Here is a 17,903-nt window from a genome sequence, read left to right on the forward strand (position 1 = left end):
CAGATTAAACCTGATTCTCATAGATCATAACTGTGAGCTTCGTTTTCCATGTTCACTTTAGGAATCGAAGCTTTCTAGATGGTTGGATGGGATAAAATAGTAGACTGTACTTTTGTGGACTCAGTGTTGGTGGAAAATGTAGCCCTGGAGGGATTCTTCGAGCCCGTCATCAACGCGTTTATCATTTAAGATATAAACACTCAATGTGAGCTGCAGATATCCTTCTATCGAATAGCATTGGCCTATAATATTAACCAAATGTGATGCTGACCAGGGGGCAAAACACCCCTTGGCCGAGGTGATGAGCTACGATCAGTATATATATATATATATATAGCCACCTAAATCGATATTACAAAAAACCAAAGAACAAGGTATCCATGTAAATTGTACTGCCCAACATAGGGGCAAGCATGAACGAAGTACTATGTGTGTTCAAAGATTCCCAACGCCTAACACGTCTGGGCGAACATGAGCCCGGAAAGAAAAAAAAGGCAATAGACACAGAAAAAGTAAAAGTATAAAATCCCAAACACCTCCGAGGTCCATCCCTCACAGCATAGCTAAGATCAATTGATAAAGGGTAATCCATAACCGCGACCTGCGGTAAACTCCCATCCCATCTAAACGTACATCCGAAACTTCATGTGCATACTCAGTGATTGCGGGTCCGCTTTCGACTGCGCTCGCGCTCCATCGCTGCAGGCTGGAACATCTCGAAGCCGGGGTGGTGAACGGTAGGAGTCCAGTCGATACCCATTGCGGGGGAGAAATCCGGGTGCAGCTGGCTGAAGACCGCGGGATCGGCTGGGTGGCCATCAACCGACTCTGAGGGGGCAGGAAGAGGTGCAGCGACGAGTTCGACTAGAGATGCGTCGATCCAGTTTGGTGGTTTGCTCGACAGACGGCTGATGCGCGCGCAGTCGTCGTCGACTTCCTCGTTCATCAAGGAGGTCAATGGGGGCGCGTTGCCGTTTGGCCGTGCGTGGTGGTTAGAGAGAACGTGGTATGGGAGGATCGGACGGGTGGCAGGTTTATCGGCCAGGTCAGCTAGGGCGCTCAGGGCACTGTGCACGGCGGTTGTGCGGGTAGATCGGGTAGCATGGAAGTTGTGGCTGGCGGTGCGCATCATATCGGCTGCGCTCGGTGTGCCATTGTCTTCGTGGCCTGTGCCCTCGGGGGTATCCTCAGCATCGGTATTGTTACCGTTCGTCACTGCCCCGGATCCGTGGTCTGGGCGTCTGGAGGTAGAGAAGAAGTGGACGGTTGCCAGGTGTGCCTGGTTTGCGTGTGCGTTGAGTTCCTTATCGGTGAAGAGAGAGTGGATCGAGTAGGTAGGTGCCACCTGCTCCTTTGTGACCTCGGCCTTGTTGCGCTTCGCGGGCGTAGCATCGCCCGTGTCCCGCGCAGGCGACCCATTGTCGTCCTCCGGAGCCTTGCGCTTGCGCTTGTTCAAATCCGTGATAATTCCGTTGCCCAGCTCGTCGAGGTCAACGCGGTGACGCGTATGCCGAGTCTTACGATTACTGTGGATACCACCAGGACTGGCGGGGTTTGTGATGCTGAACTGGTTGGGGTGGAGGAGCAGAGCATTGGTGTCGGCGATATCGAGCTGCTCCTTTTCACGCATCAGACGGGCGCGCTTGCCGGAGATATTCTGCATCAATCGCTCTCGAAGGGTAGAAGACAAATGACGGAATTCTTCTTGTGCGAAGTAAGTGCGGAAATCCCGGTCCCGCTGTTGTCTTTCCATAACGTTGTTATAGTTGTTCTGCATAAGAAAAAAAAAAGTCACTGATTAGGAAAGCTCCTTATAGATGAGAAAAGCATAAAACCCACCATCGTTGTAACCAACTCTGCATCTCTCTTCTCCTTAATCTCATTAACCTGCTGCACAAATCTGGAATACCATGATCCAGCAAGGCCAGCCATCTCTTTCGCAAACTTGCTGCCGCCACCAACAGTCTCCTCAATCAGCGAAGCAATGCTCTCCGCGGAGTCCGGGAGTGGTCCAGTCACGTAAGGATCAGCATTGTTGATCAAAGTCATATCGCACTGGAGTGCGTGTAACTGCTGACGAAACTGGATGTCCCGGTTATTGCTGAACTGCGCCGTCAGTTCCTGGAGCCGTTCCTGGAGCGCGGTGCGTCGCTTGTCGCGTTTCGAGGGCGCGCCACCAGCCCCACCGCCGGGGCTGAGGGGCGGAGGGTTATGGTAAGACATTGTATGTGGCGAGGGTGGACGAGAAAGAGTGGTAGATTGCATTGAGTAGGTGATCGAAGGAAGATGAGATGGGAGGGGTGGGTCACGGTCGAATATGGACGGCAGAATGTTTGGCCGCCCCGAGAATAGGTACGTAGTGAAGACAAGGTGAAGAGAAAATGAATAGAGAAAATGGATAATCTAATGTTAATTAAGACAAACTGATTGGGGGAAGTAGAAGAATATATACAATGGACTGAGATACTCCAGTTTCCCGTCTTCTATTGGTGTTCATTGTAATTCAGACTACAGCTACCCAGCTATCTTGAGCTATATACTTCGGCATAATATTCACTTGTCAAACCGTTAATCTAGCAGAAAAAGCCAACATGATTAATCCGCATTGGTATATCATTTACACTACGATAGTGTAGGCAACGCGTATTCTGACAATATGTACGTCCCGGTGATGCCTAACAAGAGCCTGACGAAACCAGAAGCATGACCCCTACATATACGAAGTGCTTACACCAGTGATATCTTAAGAGTACAGAAAAAGAAAAATGTTGTTAATAGCAGATATATTCCCGCTAAATCGTGTATATCTATACCTGTCATCAAGACAGAAAAAAATAATCATAAAACCCGAATCGCCAACAACAACCGGGGTATTCATAGTTCATTCAAAACGTTCGCGGGAATGGAACCCCCAAACGAGTTCATGCAAGGGTGCGAAATTATTTCGCACCGGAAAATCCAAATCCCAACACCGGGGACACCTCCAAGGGTCCCATGTCATCTTTTGTGAAGGCCGTTTGTTAAAATATGCTATTGCGGAAGAGGGTTGAAGAATGAAAAAGAGGGAGAAAGAAGGGAGAGAAAGTGATCTAGCAGTGCTGCAACGATCTAATTCGTTCGGCGAATCACAAAGACACCAAGCTCGATACCATCACGAGGCTCATTGTCCTCGCAATAGCGTCGCTTGCGGATGCCATCGCAGATCTCACTCAGGAGGCCAGAAGATGTGACCTCTTTGTTGCCCATCATGCCGGAGCATCCGGAGCTTGCGCTCTTGGATGAGCGACGGCCGTTCTGCCAGTACAAACTGAGAACTTCCTTCATGCGGGCCTTCTCCTGGTGGATGAACCACTCGGCCCAAAGGCTGCGGTCGAGGTGGGTCTCTCCGCGGCCAGCATCGGCTACGTGGAATCGGGAGGAGGAATCGTTATCGCTCAATGATTCACAGAGTGCCACGATATTCGCCTTCATGGTGGCAAAGTCATCCATTTGCGAGACGGATGAGAGCTTTCCAAGATAGCGGCCCACATCTGCGGACAACTCATTCACTACAACAAGTTGGCGGAGAAGAGGGTCGAGGATGGGGCCCAGGTACTGCGACTTGAAGGTTGATGCACCTTTCTTGGTTGGGTACACAAAGAGAAGGGAGCCACCATTCGGTGATAGCTCACTCAGACGGTCAACGAGGAAGGATGGACGGGTACGACAAAACAGATCACGGTACTCTTGGGCGGAGGTGGGGGGGAGATAGCGCTCGAGGACCGAGATGTGAACGCTGCGAGGGGGAACAATGGGCATCGGGGCGTGGGACATTTGCCGTTGGAGGGGCCCACGGTAATCATGGTAAGCACCCACAACTGCCGCACTGGAGAAAACAGTGGAGTTGAAGTAATCCTCGGTAGCAGCGGGAGAACGAGGAGTGCTGGGGGGAGAGTGGGGGAGATTCGAAAGGCTGAATTGTTCCGGCACAGCGTGGGTGATATTGATATAGGGTGACTGGCCAGGTTGCAAGTGGTTGTGGACAGCCTGGACAATGGAAGAGAAAACACTGTCGGTTTTCGATACTGATGCTGTCTGATCAGATGTTCTAGGGTATGGAAGTGTCTGGGAAACGATTTTGACGGCCTCGCCTCGTGTCTTGCAGAGTGCGAGTGATGAAGCTGGAAAAGTTCAGTGATTGATCTTAAGCAGCGGATGTGCGGAAAGCTTACCAGTCAAGTTGATGCCATGATCCAGCCATGAGCCCATGTCCTGCTGGCAGTCCATCTCATCGTGGGGCCCAGGGCTGCCTCCAGAGCTGGAGGATCTATGAGAAAGTCCATCGGATGAGCTGCTAAGTGTGTCCGAAGCACCGGTTGCAGAGGAATTGTCCACACTCGGGTTGTCCATCATGACCATGGATCCCGGGTGGGAGTGTGAATCAAACAACATCATCTCGGACTTGGGGTTCCAGGCAACGTGGATATCCTCGTCTGGCGGCGTGGGGGGTAATGTAGCGGGGTATTCGGACTGATAATGAGAGTCCCAAGCGGTTGAAGTAGCCAAAGGCCTCGGCCCGCGAGACACAGTGGTTGAAAGACGAAGACGAGAGTCGACCGACCGAGGGCGAGAATCCAGACGGTAGGGCGAGCCAGGTGAGCGAGGCGAGGCTCGTTGATCCCAAGATGGGAAGTTCACGGCCACGCTACTCTTAGAGAGAAAGCGAGATACCGGTGAGGGTCTGGCCCGAAGAGATCCTTGTGAAGCTCGTCGGCGAACCCTGGCAGGGTTAAGAGTTTCCTGTGTATCTGATTGCTGAGGGAGATGCGCTCTTGTGTCGAGTTTCACTGTTGGTGGGACATGCATGGTGTGATCGTCAGAAGGATTGACGGACCAGTACTCTCCATTGCACGAGGAAGTCATTCAGATATATCCAACGGACGGAAGATGACCGGTACAAATCATTCGAATGGCAAGATGACCTAAATATGACCGGGTCTAAAAGGGGGGTCACGAATCTGACGTTTAGAAGATGGATATTTTGAGGGGGGAGGGAAAGAGGAAGGGATGAGAGAGAAGAAGAAGCAAAAGAGGGCGTGAATTATGGAAATTGACGGGAAGGGAAGAGTGGGTATTGGGTACTTGAGCATAATACGGGCGAATAGGCACTAGACCATGTACTGGGTACTAACTGGGGCAAGGGTTGGGGCCAGACTCTTCAGGTCAGGCAAGTCTAGACCTTCCAAGTCATGGAGTCATCGGTTTCCACCTTTTCCTTTTTTTTCCTTTTTTTTTTTTTTCTGTAAGGGATATAATACTATAGAATTTTATATTAAACTAACCTGATAGAAATAAAATTGTATAATAATGCAAGTTCTATTGTATATGTAGTTGTGTGTATAAATGTAGTCTAGACCGATGGACTTTTGTCTGGGCTCCACGGGGGAGGGACGATCGTTTTCGGGTGCAAGTTGGGACACTTGAATAATGTATGAAATATAGTCGAATATAATATGAATCTGAATCTACTTGAAGTCCTCATTACCCGAACCAGACTCAAGCATAGCACTAAGATTGTACATTATTCCCCCAATGCGGCCTGAGCCTTTGGTTTCACAAGTCGCCGGTACCACACATTGGCTGTGGAGCGTGGGCCTAGATGAAGTACTGAGAACTTCCAACTTTCCATGTAGTCCTCCGTTTCCGGTCTGAGGGGTTGGGCATATACTAACACATACAACCATTGTGTACATAGGCTACAATAAATATCTAATAATACATCGGTTCAATGCCTAGTTCGCAGCAAAGTTCGCATTCTAATGAAATCTTAAGAATCCGAGAGGCAACCCCATATTATTCAGATCCAGGCTAGACGTTGACACCGTTTTAATTTCCACTGTGCGCCTCGATCTGGTTTGCTTCCCTGTTCCCATCTCCGGCTACTCCACCGTCTCACATAGAGTATATTGCCACGGCAGTAGATTAATTGGCATTTAATTGACCATGCCATATGAATTAAATTTAAGATGCAACGTGGGGTTTACTGTTAGGGTTAATATATATAACCCTGGAAATCCCCCGTCAAATAGAAGAGTACACGTCAACTGATATTAAGTGCATTCGCATTACTTGATAGTAACCCTGATGGATTATGATTAAAATTATATATATATAGATGCCCGACATGAAACATCATGCCTGGTAGCCCGATTCCAACTTTGGAACCTTCCAAGGAATATCTCCCGAGACGATGGGATTTCGTCGACGGTTCTGGGTCCGATTGCATCACAGCGGACTCTAGATCCGCGACCCTTGCATATTTGGCCTCGGTCGCGTGGAGCGTTGAGAGCCATGTGTTCCGTGATCGGGGAATTGACATCTGAAATCCCCGATGAATTCTCGGTAGATTCACAAGTTCCGTAGATACTTTTGTCGAATCCCGAGTTCACTCGGCAAAGAAAGGCTGATTTTGGAAAACCGCCCTGATCGGTGACAGGTTGGTTGAGAGGAGAATTCATATGACAGCGAGAGTTTCGCCACCATAACCCAACAGATTCCTCTCATGAAGTTAGCGACCGACGGCGAGACCGAGTCGCAGTAGTGCAGCCGGCCAGCGGCTGTGTCATCTCCGAGCAATTCCACAAAAATGAGGAGCGATATCTCTGCTCCTCCCGTGTGAGACGGACCTGTTTCCGCGCGAAACTCGAAGGCTTCAGAGGAATTGTGCAGGAGGCGGATCGACTACCGTAGACAGGCATGGGGTTTTTTGCGAGGGACGGATTCACTCGAGCCGGGTTATCGAGTGTCACACTGAGCTCGTAACACTGACGAACGAGCTGCTGCACGCCGTCCGTCAGACGGGCAGCGCGCTCCTCGATATCCGGCCAGAAAGCATCGCCCCAAAGGGGTCTTCGCAGACTGCCGTCTCGAGGGCGTTCAGCCAGCACTGGAATCCGGAGCGGGCACCTGCGAGCTGGGAAGCGACGGTGACGAATCGGATTGTCGGCTCGGAGTGTAGCACGTGATGGACGATGCAGGCTGGACAGCGGGCTGTGAGGTACCAGTCGTGTTCTTCTGTGAGGATGCAGTTCAGCCAGGCGAAGGCGCTGCGGGCTTCACCGCGGAATGCGCGTTCGGGCTCGGCGCCTTTTTGGGTTGGGAGGGTACGGGCTGCGATGCGCTCGGCTTGGTGATTGATTAGGAAGAGGGGGACGAGGAGGGTGTGGATGATATCGCGGTGGAGGCGGAAGGTTTCTTGTTCGGTGGAGGTGCAGGAGTGTCGATGGCCGGCGCAGAAGCTTGGTCGTTCCATACCGCACTCTTGGCGGCGAAGTTGTTCTCGCATTACTCGGAAGGCCTCATTGCGCTCTAGCTCGACTTGTTGGTGTCGGGAGATGTGGAATGGGGAGGCCATTGTGGATGATCTGTGTGTGTTTTCCAGGTATATATTTTTTGGGGCATCGACGATCGGATAGGTTATAGAACCATGTCGAGATATAAAAACCAGCTTACAGGTTAAAGTTGAAGTCCATAGAAAAAAATAAGGGCCGGATCCGGGCTAGATATTATATTTCCCCCCTTTGCGGAAACGTCATCAACAGACTCTCCCGTTTCGGGTGCCAAGTCCACAGGACAGCCCAGACGATCCCAATGGAAGACTCCACTAGCTGACGAACACTCTGCGTATGGCGATGATTATTGGTGGAGATGTCGGAATGAAGTGGAGGAGTGGAGATTGGAAGGAGTCTGGACTGTTGCACTTTTGTTCAGGGACGTTTATAGATCTGCTATTAGAGTAACATAACGCAATTTGGTAGAGAGACGTGACATGATTTTGCTACCCACTACCTACTAACTTTTACGCTCTCATCACCCATCTCAAAATAGTCCAAATATTCACAAAAATAGCTATCTCGCAAGGACCTCGCTCTAGCCCGACCGCCGAAAACCGCCCAGTGGGGTAACGTGGCAGCGAACTCAAAAAAGATTCAATGGATCGTATAGCGTTATTGCTAGCGTTGATACGGGTTATTAGATGCATTAGGGGTTCATGCTTGATTTCATCCCTGATATCGGCCCAACGTGTCTCGTGAACATAGAGAATTTCCCAGAAAATTTCAATTCTGCCGATCGATGAGCTGCCGTGTGCCAGGATTTTAAAAGGACTATCTTTCCCATGTCCAGTAATAGTGGATATAAGATCCAGAACAGCAGTGATTGACCGGGTTTGAGATGGGGAATACATGTCCGACACACAACATAATGATAGTACATGTACTCCGTCTACATGTATGTACTACCAAAGTAGTTTATAAACATGTCTCAAGCCCCGAGTATTTATAGTATAGGGGGGCTATGGAACTCGGCAGGTTCCGGACAAGGGGGAATATTCGGTGAGATTGCACTTGTAATTTTAATTTAATATTCAGGGACTGCACATGTGCACATCTTAAGTACTCCGTATGTCTGGACGGAGTACTCCGTTGATGTCCTTGTGTGATACATGGGAACTAGGGCTGGGCCCCTAGGAACAGTAAACAACCAACAGTCAACAACATTTGATATTTACAGAAATACTATTTTCGTAGTCTAACATTACTTTATACACCTTCCAAAACAATCTGGAATGTAAATAAGGCATGGAATGAAGCACGCTAGATTAGACCCTGCAGATTTGGTTGCTACAGTCCCAAATCAAGGAACAACCATTTTGTGTTTCAGCTCTTTCCCTTAAAAATTTGCATTGCACTTGTCCTTCTTTCAGCAAATTACCTGGACATCTGGACTTTTTTTCTTCTTTTCTTCCCTTCAAGCCATTGCTAGTTTATTATATCTTCATTACTTGCGCATTAATCATGTTTTCATCCCTGGCATTGGTGCTGCTACTCGGCCTACAGGCCACAGTGGGCGCGATCTCGCCCATTTCGGCTGTCGGCAACAAATTCTTCTACGAGAATGGAACTCAGTTCTACATCAAAGGTACCTAGGATCTTACACTTCACTCCGTGTATGTTGCCTGACTGACTTGAATAGGCATTGCTTATCAGCTTACCCCAAGTGACCCGCTTATCGACACTGCCCAATGCAAGCGGGATATCGCCCGGATGTCCGAGCTGGGCACCAATGCGATCCGTGTGTACCACGTGGATCCCCATGGTGATCACAAGGGCTGTATGTCGGCACTGGCGGATGCTGGTATGGTTGATTCCAATTCCCAGGGTCTAGATGCATATTGATGCATTGTCTAGGAATCCACCTCTTCGTCGATTTGGACACTTTTAATACCCAGATCGAACAGGTAGGTCCACTTGCCCCTCATGTGGATCCCATATACTGACGATCACAGACCAAGCCTCACTGGAATCAGACCCAATTTGATGCCTTCAAGGCGGTGCTCGACGAATTCCAAAAGTTCGAAAACACTGCCGGTGTCTTGGTCGGAAATGAGGTACTCACCACGGCCGATGGCTCGGCGGCTGCTCCCTACGTCTTGGCGGCTGCTCGTGACATCAAGGCCTACCGTGATAAGAAGGGCTATCGCGACATTCCCGTTGGTTACTCTGCGGCCGATATTGCCGAGCTGAGACCTATGCTCCAGAACTACATGGCCTGTGACAAGGATGCAGCCAATCGCTTGGACTTTTACTCGCTGAACGCCTACGAGTGGTGCGGTTCGTCCAGCTATGAAAAGTCTGGATACAATATCCTGCAGAAGAATGCCACTGATTACCCCATCCCTATCTTCTTCTCCGAGACCGGCTGTAACACCCCCTCACCTCGCACCTTTGAGGACCAGGCTGCCATCTTTGGTGAGCACATGTCTGATACTTGGTCTGGATCCATTATCTACGAGTGGATCGAGGAGACCAACGACTATGGATTGATCAGCTATGGTCCTTCGGTCGACGCTGCGACTGCGACTGCGAGCTCCATCGAGGACGGCTTCACCCGCAAGGGCACCCCGACGCCTGTGTCACCTGATTTCAACAACCTCAAGTCTCAGTGGGCTACTCTGAACCCGACCGGTGTTGCTCTTTCTGCCTACCGGAAGAGCGCGTCCAGCCTCACCGGCATTGAGTGCCCTGCCTCGACCTCTGGTGGATGGGCAATCGACCCAAGCTCGCCGCTACCTACCTTAGGTCAGACCTATACCAAGGGATCTCATTCCACCACGACCGGTAAGGACATCAATAAGGTCCAGGCAACCGGATCCCCCTCTGAATCGGCAACAAAGGAAGGCGCTGCTCACGCTGTGACTGTCGGCTCGCCAGCTACCGAGCGCCTGCTCGCTGGATCCTTGGTACTGTCTGGCTTGTTGGGTGTTGTTGCCCTTTGGCTTTGATTTTATTGTTTTTCTTCCTGACCCTTGTTGGTTGCTCTATTGTATTGATATGCATCACACATTTGGGATAAACGAGTTCAGTCGAGCCACTGCATGATATATTGGAGTCGGCGTGCCGTTTTTATACAGATGTTATCTCGGGTTTGTCTTTCACGAAGCATGAAGTGTACACAAGAAACGAATTATTAGTGCTTGAATTATCCTGGCATTATCGTACATCTTATTTAAACGTTAACCCTTCTATCCCAGTAATGTTCATATCCAACTCTGGCAGATACAGCTGGGGCAAGGCCTGCTCGTGTATGTCAGGTTCTTCAAACTCCTCAATATCCTCAATATCAAGATCAAAAACATGTTCGTCCTCAGTATTACTCTCACTCTCACTCCCAGCATCCCCAAATCCAAAATCAAACTCTGAAACCGACCCCGAAACCGACTCGGACTCGGAAGCTCCCTGAGCCGCAAACCCAACATCACTCCCCCCAACCCCCATCTCCCGAATATCCTCTAACCTACCATCCCCATCTCCACCCCGATCCTCCTTCTTCCCCTCCTTGCCCTTCCATTTCCCACAGTGCAAAATTCCCTCCATCTTCCTCCCCCCACCCCCCGTCTCAACAGCACCCGCAAACCCCCTCCTAACCCGTTTCGCAAGCGGTCTCTTCCCCCCTTCAAGATCAAGCATAGACCTAACTACAACCAACATCCTCGGCACAGCCCAAAAAACCCGATCAGACCGCCTATCCCGTCGACACCGTTTCAACGCATCACCCTCTAACAATGCAATCCACGATTGAACCTGTACTGCATTTCGCGCAAGATGGAATGACGCATCTGCTATCCCGCCGCCGCGTCCGGCAGATCTGTTTCGGGCGCTGCGGTGCGTCGCGAAGGACGTGAGGGTTCTTTTGTGCAGGGTTGTTAAAATGTCGAGGGTTGTTGCTGCGAGGGAGAATATGTCTGCTGGGGCGTTGGGGTCTGGTATAGATGAAGAGGGGGCGGAGGATGGATGGGGGGGGATTATTGTTGTGATGGATGGCGTTAGGGATTGGGTTGATTTTGAGGGGCGGAGCGGTTGTGGTAGGGAGGTTGGGGATGTTTGTGGGTTTGAGGATTGTGTTGTTGACGAGGAGGATGTGGAGGTTGACATTATTGATGGGGGTCTTAGATTTTTGGTGGTTCTGGACCAGAAGGATGTGAGGCGGTGTCTCTTTGGTTGGGGGGATGTTGCTGTTGCGTCTGTGTAGATTGAAGATGCTGCTGAGGATGCACCTGAGGACGAAGAGGAGTATGAGAAGGCGAGGGAGAAATGGGATGGGGAGTTTGGTAGGCCGATGCGGATGACTGTTCGTTTTGAGGAGGCTGAGTTTGGTCTTGTGTCTGCAGATGCAGGTCCGATTTCGTTCAAGGGGGATAAAGGTAGACGGGTTGGTCGTTGTCTGCGCTTTGTACGTCCTCCCGAGGGGAGGAGGGTTTGTGTAGGTTGTGGTTGGTTTTGCTGGACCGGAGCTGTGGGACGAGTCCAGCGCTCTGGTGCAGAGTAATTGTATGCTTCGAGGTCATTGACATGTGGTGGAGTTAGGAGGGAGTCGAGTGCTTCGAATTGACCGAGACAGATGTGGAAGTTTGCGTCGATGAAGATGTTGGATGGACGGATTGCGCCGTGGGAGTGACCTCGTGCATGAAGCCAGCAGACTGCAGATGCCAGACAGTGTGGCCAGGTGATCAAGATCTGGCGACGTTGTTCTTTTTCTAGTCGTTTGAAGGACACCGGCGCGTCTGTCAAGAAGCTCTGTAGGTTTCGATCTGCGGTTGCGCCGGTGAACAGCACCGAGACACTGTCATCTTTCAGATACGAGGCGTAGACGGAGACGATATGCTCGTGTGACAGTCTTTTTAGATTGCGGATCTCAGCGATAACCTCGTCCGCCGAGAAGAAATACGGTGCGCCGCCGACTTGCACTTGAGTCCGCATATAGACTCGACAGACCGAGCCGGCGAGGACAACCCTGTCGACCGTATCATCACGCCCGTGTATTCCACTAGTGTTTGTGCGCACCGCTTCGACAGGAACACCCTCATTCTCGGTATAGACGACATGTTCTCCCTCCGCTATCCCACGAACCAGGAAGCGCCACTGCGCATGAAAGAAACTCGTCTCGAGGGCGAGATCTTCTCCGTCGGGAGATAAGTGGAGTAAATCGACACTATGTTGAGCGACGGGTAGATCATCGTCGTCGCATGATTCATCTACTAGCGCGAAGATCCGATCGGGTATACCGATAGCATCGAGGATCATAAAGACACGGCCGGCTTTGGTGAGGATCCATTCCATGTAAGTCCCACTGGTCAATCCTTCGCCCCAATCTGGTAATTCGAAGAGACGTGGGATATTCTCTGGTCGCAGACGACTGAGGATATATTTTGTGTCGAGGGTTGATTTAATGCGCTCCTCAGGCCACCATAGGGAGCTGTGTTCGTGAGTCATTGCATTTGCAGAAACAACATTTGGGGAAAGGAGGAATATAATGTATATCGGTTCGGTGCGGCTGTCAATGTTGGTCTCCACCTAACGGTGGGGAGAATAATGGAAGCCTACTGGTGGATAACTTATCTCGACCGCAAGGAGTATCCAATATGGAGAATCAGATGGTTTTATTTTTGAGAATTGAACAAAGTACAAGAGCATACATAGTTTCTTAGTTGAAATTGGCATAAACTCATTGTTCTCAGCCAATCTAGGGCTAGAGGCTTATCTTTGGCGTAGAGATAACATGTCAACTGTCATATGCACCGTAGATCGATGTATTGGATTTATTGCAACGGCAAATGCGGTTGCAAGGAGCTTGAAAGTTCAATAATTGTATCCCCTTTAGGAAGATCCATAAAGACTGTATGTAGCATTATATACGAGATTTTAGGCTCGCGATTTTCCCGATCGGGGTGCTTTATGAGGGCGCTCAGGGTCTAAGTATTTCACAGCACAGGGTGGTCAGCCAGTGAGTTACTAGGTACTCAGGGCATGCTTAGTAATGTTCGTATATTTCTCAGTGAGCACTCAGATGGTGGAATGGGCGAATGTTAAAGGTAGAACAGAATTTGGATCAGGGCGGGTAGCAACAACAATAAGAAGCCTTGAAAATGGAACCAAAAACCGGATTGCAAAACATGTTTTTGGTACTGCAAAGTTATTAAAATCTAATCCGGGGCATTGGATATATACAAGGTTCCATAACTCAGTTGGTTAGAGTGTGGTGCTAATAACGCCAAAGTCGAGGGTTCGACCCCCTCTGGAACCACGTTTCTTTTTGTTTTTTTGAAGTCCCTAGTATTTTTACCCTTAAAGATCAACCAAATCATTTCCGGCTGGACTTCATGTCATATTGATGCAGTCGGGTAAGGTTTTCCCAGACTTTCCAGGGTTTGCATGGGTATATATGGCTTGATGGTACTTTGTGCCTTTGCCATCACGTACGGTGCCTGGGTTTCACCGTTGAATATTTCAAATATAACGAACTCAGAACATATGTCTTCTTGGGAATCCCAAACGTGATAATGAAGGCTGGGATATTTTCTGCGATATAGCCCATCATTGTGATTTGCTATCCTGTTTCTTAAGTTTTTTGCTTGGCCAAGAGGCAGTAATGCTGGGGATCATTTGGGGGCCAGAGAATATGCATGTAAATGCTAGCAGCAGTCGGTTTGATATCTCCACTAATTGTCCATAATCTAGCCAAGAGCTTATTAGAAACTACGGACAAATCCCGTGAATCTCAAGACATCCGCTTGCCCATCCATGGAGAACAGTTCCTCATCGCTAACCGGTCTCACACCAGGTGTGAGGTTATTCTCAAGCTTTGCGCATATGTCCACAGTTGGATGCCGCTCCAGGCCTTCTCCGCAACGTCTGGAATAGAGTTCATTGACTTTCAGGAGTAGATATTCGGAATAATTCTGGCGCTCGACCAGTATGAGGTCCAGGGGACGTGGAAGTTTCGCTTCTATCTGCACATCAAAGCCACCGGAATTTCGTTCCAAGACCATCTTTGTCTCTGTCACGCTGACTGTTTAGTTGTGAGTTGGCTTCGATGGCTGCTGAAACACCGCAGTCGCTCTCCATTCCTTCTGCTGTTCAAGACAATGGATTCTGTCTCAACCTAATGAATGGAGATGTTTTTTGTGCTCGGGAGGTGCATTTCCGGACACCACGCTTCGCTTACCGATGTAGCTCCTCGATATGAACCTTGCAATCTTCGTCTCTCTGCTCCTTGGCTGTTTTAACGAAAGGGCCTCGGTTCGAGTTGGAGGCCTGTCTCTCTCTCTGGCTTCTCTCTCTCCCTATATACAGATCTGTATCTGGAGCTTCACCTTGCTTGGTATGCTCAGTTTCCTCTTGAAAAGCTATTCTTGCTACTTATATTGGCATATTCAGTATTGCTGAGATTTCACTTTGTGATTTATCCAAAGTGAGTACTGTGGGATTTTCATCATTGATCAGACTACTAATCGCCGGTTCTTCTTGCGGGTCTCGATCCAGTCTATACTGACAAATCTCGTCACATACAGCATCTCGTACCACGTCCACCCTTCCAAAGCGGCCCTTCTTGTGTAGGAACCATACTTTATGTGGGTTTTTGGGTACGTATCTAACCAGATATTCGATCTCTACACGTGGGGACATCATGTCTGACTATACCCGCTTGATGACTCTCGAATACACTAAGCATTCATATAGTCTTAAATTTGATAGGTTGACAATCTGGTCTTTGACTCCGTTAGGAGCGGTATAACATATCACCTCCTTCCATGGTATGATCTACTAACCATTTACCTTAGTATGGGCCCGGTTTAGCACATATGCAACTGTATCTATAGCTTCTAGCCACAACTCGTTCAGAAGCTTAGTGTCAGATTTTAGTGCTCGACCAATACGGACGATCATCCCTCCCGATCTCTCTGTGGGACCATTCATCTCTAGCAAACTAGGTTGGGCGTGCTCTATAGTACAACCTTCATTTTCGATCATGAATTTGACCTCGTTGCTAGCACTTCACTCGTTGTCAGCACGGATCTTGACATTTAGTCAGTCTCCGATCAAAGTAAGGAATATCTTTACTACCATCTGGCACCCACTCTTCTTCACGTGAGTGAATACAGGGTGGCATCTAATACCATCTAGGTAGAAATGTGCCATCCAGATATGGCCGTTATACGCAGGCTGCATCTAAATAAGATCGAAGTTTACTCTACCGAATACACCATAGGCTTCCCCAATTCTTCTTCTTCAGATCTGCTTCGGAGCATCGACCAATTAACAAGCTTCGCATGTCTACTTCTTTTTGCTAAGGTTGCTTTCAGTAGTGATACCCTCGGACATCTCGCTTAAGTTGAAAATATGCTCGGTATCAATATGGCCTAAACGCTTATACCAAAGCTTAATCACAGCTTTTGAAGCTGGTTCCCTTGCTGACTTCTTTATGGCTGCAAATATCAGCTCCCCTTCTGTGGGTTTTAGGATATTAGGTGCAATTCCTATGCTAAGTTGCTATTCTATGTTGCTGGGCTCACTTGCTGAATAAAATTGCTAATATAAACATACATATATCCTAAGCTAACGCTATCATATTCTTCTTCGTGGCCGCAACTACTAATCTTATATTATTCTGAGATAGATTTACTATAATTGTACGTTTCTATAGTATCTAAAGCCTTAGTCTATTTGTTAAATATCCATTGATATGATTGTAGGAGTGAGCGACCATGAGTGTCACCTCATACTAATACAAAGATAAAATTTAATATTTCATCAGGGTGTGTAAGCATTTTACCCAAAGTAGGTATGTAATTTCGTGGCAAATTATGCAAACATAATACCCAACAATAGCACTGTAGTACCGGGCTCTATAGTACCATAATAAAGTACCAAAGATGGCGAAGTACTGCAGTACTTATTGCCTAGGCAGTGTTGATAATGTATATTCACTTGGGTGTTGGCTCTTTTAAAAGAGTGTGAACATTAGCACGACGACGAGGCCTAGGTATACTTGGAAGTATAGCAAAGCATAGATAAGTACAAACTTTCGGCGGCATCCCATGATCTGGTTCCATAACTCAGTTGGTTAGAGTGTGGTGCTAATAACGCCAAAGTCGAGGGTTCGACCCCCTCTGGAACCACGTTTCTTTTTTCTTTTTTATTTAGAATCTTCAATCATTAATCTATTCTTTTTCTAACACACAAGCGAGCTGGCCACCCTAAAACACATAGTAAATGTGGTAAATTACAATAAAGTACCACAACAACGAGAGATGGTGGGAACTTTTCCCTAAGGCTTAACGCTCTTTAGGTAGCATCCAATCACTTTAAAGGGTTTGAAGAATATCTAGAAGTTGGTCATTGAGATATATAATGTATACTTCTGAGTCCTACCAACGTAATTTTCGATACCGTGACAATTTATACTTTCGATCTCAATATGTAGTGTTAAAAAAGCCTTACCAACGGCTATCGACAAACGATGAAATAAAATAGAAACGTGGTTGTTGAGATACTAGTATAAAATATATTGCACTTGGTATGTGGTCTGGCGTGGACCACTCGCTTGTCTCGCATGTGACGTTACAGCATTGGTAGGATTAATAAATCCTTGATCTCCGACCTGAACACGAACACAAACACGAACATAGAAATGGGCACGAAAACGAGGATGGAGAATTTGTTGAGGCAGCTCACACCATCAAGACGCATGGCTTCTCTCGCGAGAACATGCAGCAATTATTCCAAGGTGGTGGACTCAACGCGGGTTTTGACTACCAAGTCTTGCCCGAGCCACTGAAGATAACCATTGGCGAGCGAACATTATGCAAGACAGTGTGTATTGCTCGGACTCAGCGTGCATAGGGGATGTTTATCCCAAGAGTTCACATAAAGCGAGGTCTTGGACTGTCATAATCCTCATGATGCTAAATCATCTCTAAGCCTGTGGTCGCGACCACAACCATTGGGATAGTAGTAGTTGGCGCAGCCTATGCCGTGGCGATACACCCTATTCTCATGAGAGGGTAGCACGGAGGCTATGGTTATTTCCTAGTGGTTTCTTCTCTACCCTTCCTTCCCCGGGAGCAATAATAATAACGACGCGATATGGAAACACAACGGACAGGAACTAGATATTAATACCATGCACCGGTTTTCTGGAATAAATCTGCGCGGAATATACCTCTATATACTTATATTAATGTACGAAAGCGTTCAAGTTCGCTCTAATACCTACTGTTTCCCTACATATGTACATTGATTTCTTTATATGCGGGTCTGGGGAGCTCAAACTCCACAAAACAGCCTCATCTTTTCTATATTTTTAGAACCCCATTGCTAGAGATATAGAGAAAAAAATTTAGGCAGAGCTTCACATTATTTGCGTATGGAGATCGTGGATCACTACCGGTTTCCGTCAATCTGTAGCTGTATCTAATGGCCTACTGTATTCATCTGCCGCGCTCCAAGTGGAGTTTCTTTTATCCAGGGGGGTTTTTTCAAAATAAGATCGGGATATTTTTGCGCCATTTGGTCTGGTAGTGGTGC

The 17,903-nt window shown here is 48.2% G+C and overlaps 8 protein-coding genes across 8 annotated transcripts; 2 read left to right on the top strand and 6 right to left on the bottom strand.

The window, feature by feature from the left end:
• Window positions 1-655: 655 nt before the first annotated feature.
• On the bottom strand, window positions 656-2,497 carry N7447_008172 (Sds3 domain-containing protein; the record flags this gene model as incomplete). The annotated part of the gene is made up of 3 exons (XM_057232434.1): window positions 656-1,771; window positions 1,840-2,403; window positions 2,453-2,497. 3 exons carry the CDS (start codon window positions 2,495-2,497, stop codon window positions 656-658), a joined length of 1,725 nt encoding a protein of 574 aa, XP_057081976.1.
• Window positions 2,498-3,108: 611 nt separating this feature from the next.
• On the bottom strand, window positions 3,109-4,845 carry N7447_008173 (uncharacterized protein; the record flags this gene model as incomplete). Its single annotated transcript, XM_057232435.1, has 2 exons — window positions 3,109-4,160; window positions 4,212-4,845. The coding sequence occupies 2 exons, from the start codon at window positions 4,843-4,845 to the stop codon at window positions 3,109-3,111; spliced, it is 1,686 nt and encodes a 561-aa protein (XP_057081977.1).
• Window positions 4,846-6,173: 1,328 nt separating this feature from the next.
• Window positions 6,174-6,362, top strand: N7447_008174 (uncharacterized protein; the record flags this gene model as incomplete). The annotated part of the gene is made up of 1 exon (XM_057232436.1): window positions 6,174-6,362. The coding sequence occupies one exon, from the start codon at window positions 6,174-6,176 to the stop codon at window positions 6,360-6,362; it is 189 nt and encodes a 62-aa protein (XP_057081978.1).
• A 177-nt stretch (window positions 6,363-6,539) lies between these two features.
• On the bottom strand, window positions 6,540-7,393 carry N7447_008175 (uncharacterized protein; the record flags this gene model as incomplete). The annotated part of the gene is given in 2 exon segments (XM_057232437.1): window positions 6,540-7,029; window positions 7,041-7,393. 2 exon segments carry the CDS (start codon window positions 7,391-7,393, stop codon window positions 6,540-6,542), a joined length of 843 nt encoding a protein of 280 aa, XP_057081979.1.
• Window positions 7,394-8,834: 1,441 nt separating this feature from the next.
• Window positions 8,835-10,321, top strand: gel6 (putative 1,3-beta-glucanosyltransferase; the record flags this gene model as incomplete). The annotated part of the gene is made up of 4 exons (XM_057232438.1): window positions 8,835-8,958; window positions 9,013-9,174; window positions 9,228-9,277; window positions 9,326-10,321. 4 exons carry the CDS (start codon window positions 8,835-8,837, stop codon window positions 10,319-10,321), a joined length of 1,332 nt encoding a protein of 443 aa, XP_057081980.1.
• A 220-nt stretch (window positions 10,322-10,541) lies between these two features.
• Window positions 10,542-12,809, bottom strand: N7447_008177 (protein kinase domain-containing protein; the record flags this gene model as incomplete). Its single annotated transcript, XM_057232439.1, has 1 exon — window positions 10,542-12,809. One exon carries the CDS (start codon window positions 12,807-12,809, stop codon window positions 10,542-10,544), a length of 2,268 nt encoding a protein of 755 aa, XP_057081981.1.
• A 1,256-nt stretch (window positions 12,810-14,065) lies between these two features.
• On the bottom strand, window positions 14,066-14,365 carry N7447_008178 (uncharacterized protein; the record flags this gene model as incomplete). The annotated part of the gene is made up of 1 exon (XM_057232440.1): window positions 14,066-14,365. One exon carries the CDS (start codon window positions 14,363-14,365, stop codon window positions 14,066-14,068), a length of 300 nt encoding a protein of 99 aa, XP_057081982.1.
• Window positions 14,366-14,389: 24 nt separating this feature from the next.
• N7447_008179 (uncharacterized protein) lies at window positions 14,390-15,002 on the bottom strand (the record flags this gene model as incomplete). The annotated part of the gene is made up of 3 exons (XM_057232441.1): window positions 14,390-14,468; window positions 14,542-14,722; window positions 14,771-15,002. The coding sequence occupies 3 exons, from the start codon at window positions 15,000-15,002 to the stop codon at window positions 14,390-14,392; spliced, it is 492 nt and encodes a 163-aa protein (XP_057081983.1).
• Window positions 15,003-17,903: the final 2,901 nt, after the last annotated feature.

Source organism: Penicillium robsamsonii (assembly GCF_028829455.1).
Source record: "Penicillium robsamsonii strain IBT 29466 chromosome Unknown utg000005l_segment0_segment0, whole genome shotgun sequence".
Classification (NCBI taxonomy): Eukaryota; Fungi; Ascomycota; class Eurotiomycetes; order Eurotiales; family Aspergillaceae; genus Penicillium; species Penicillium robsamsonii.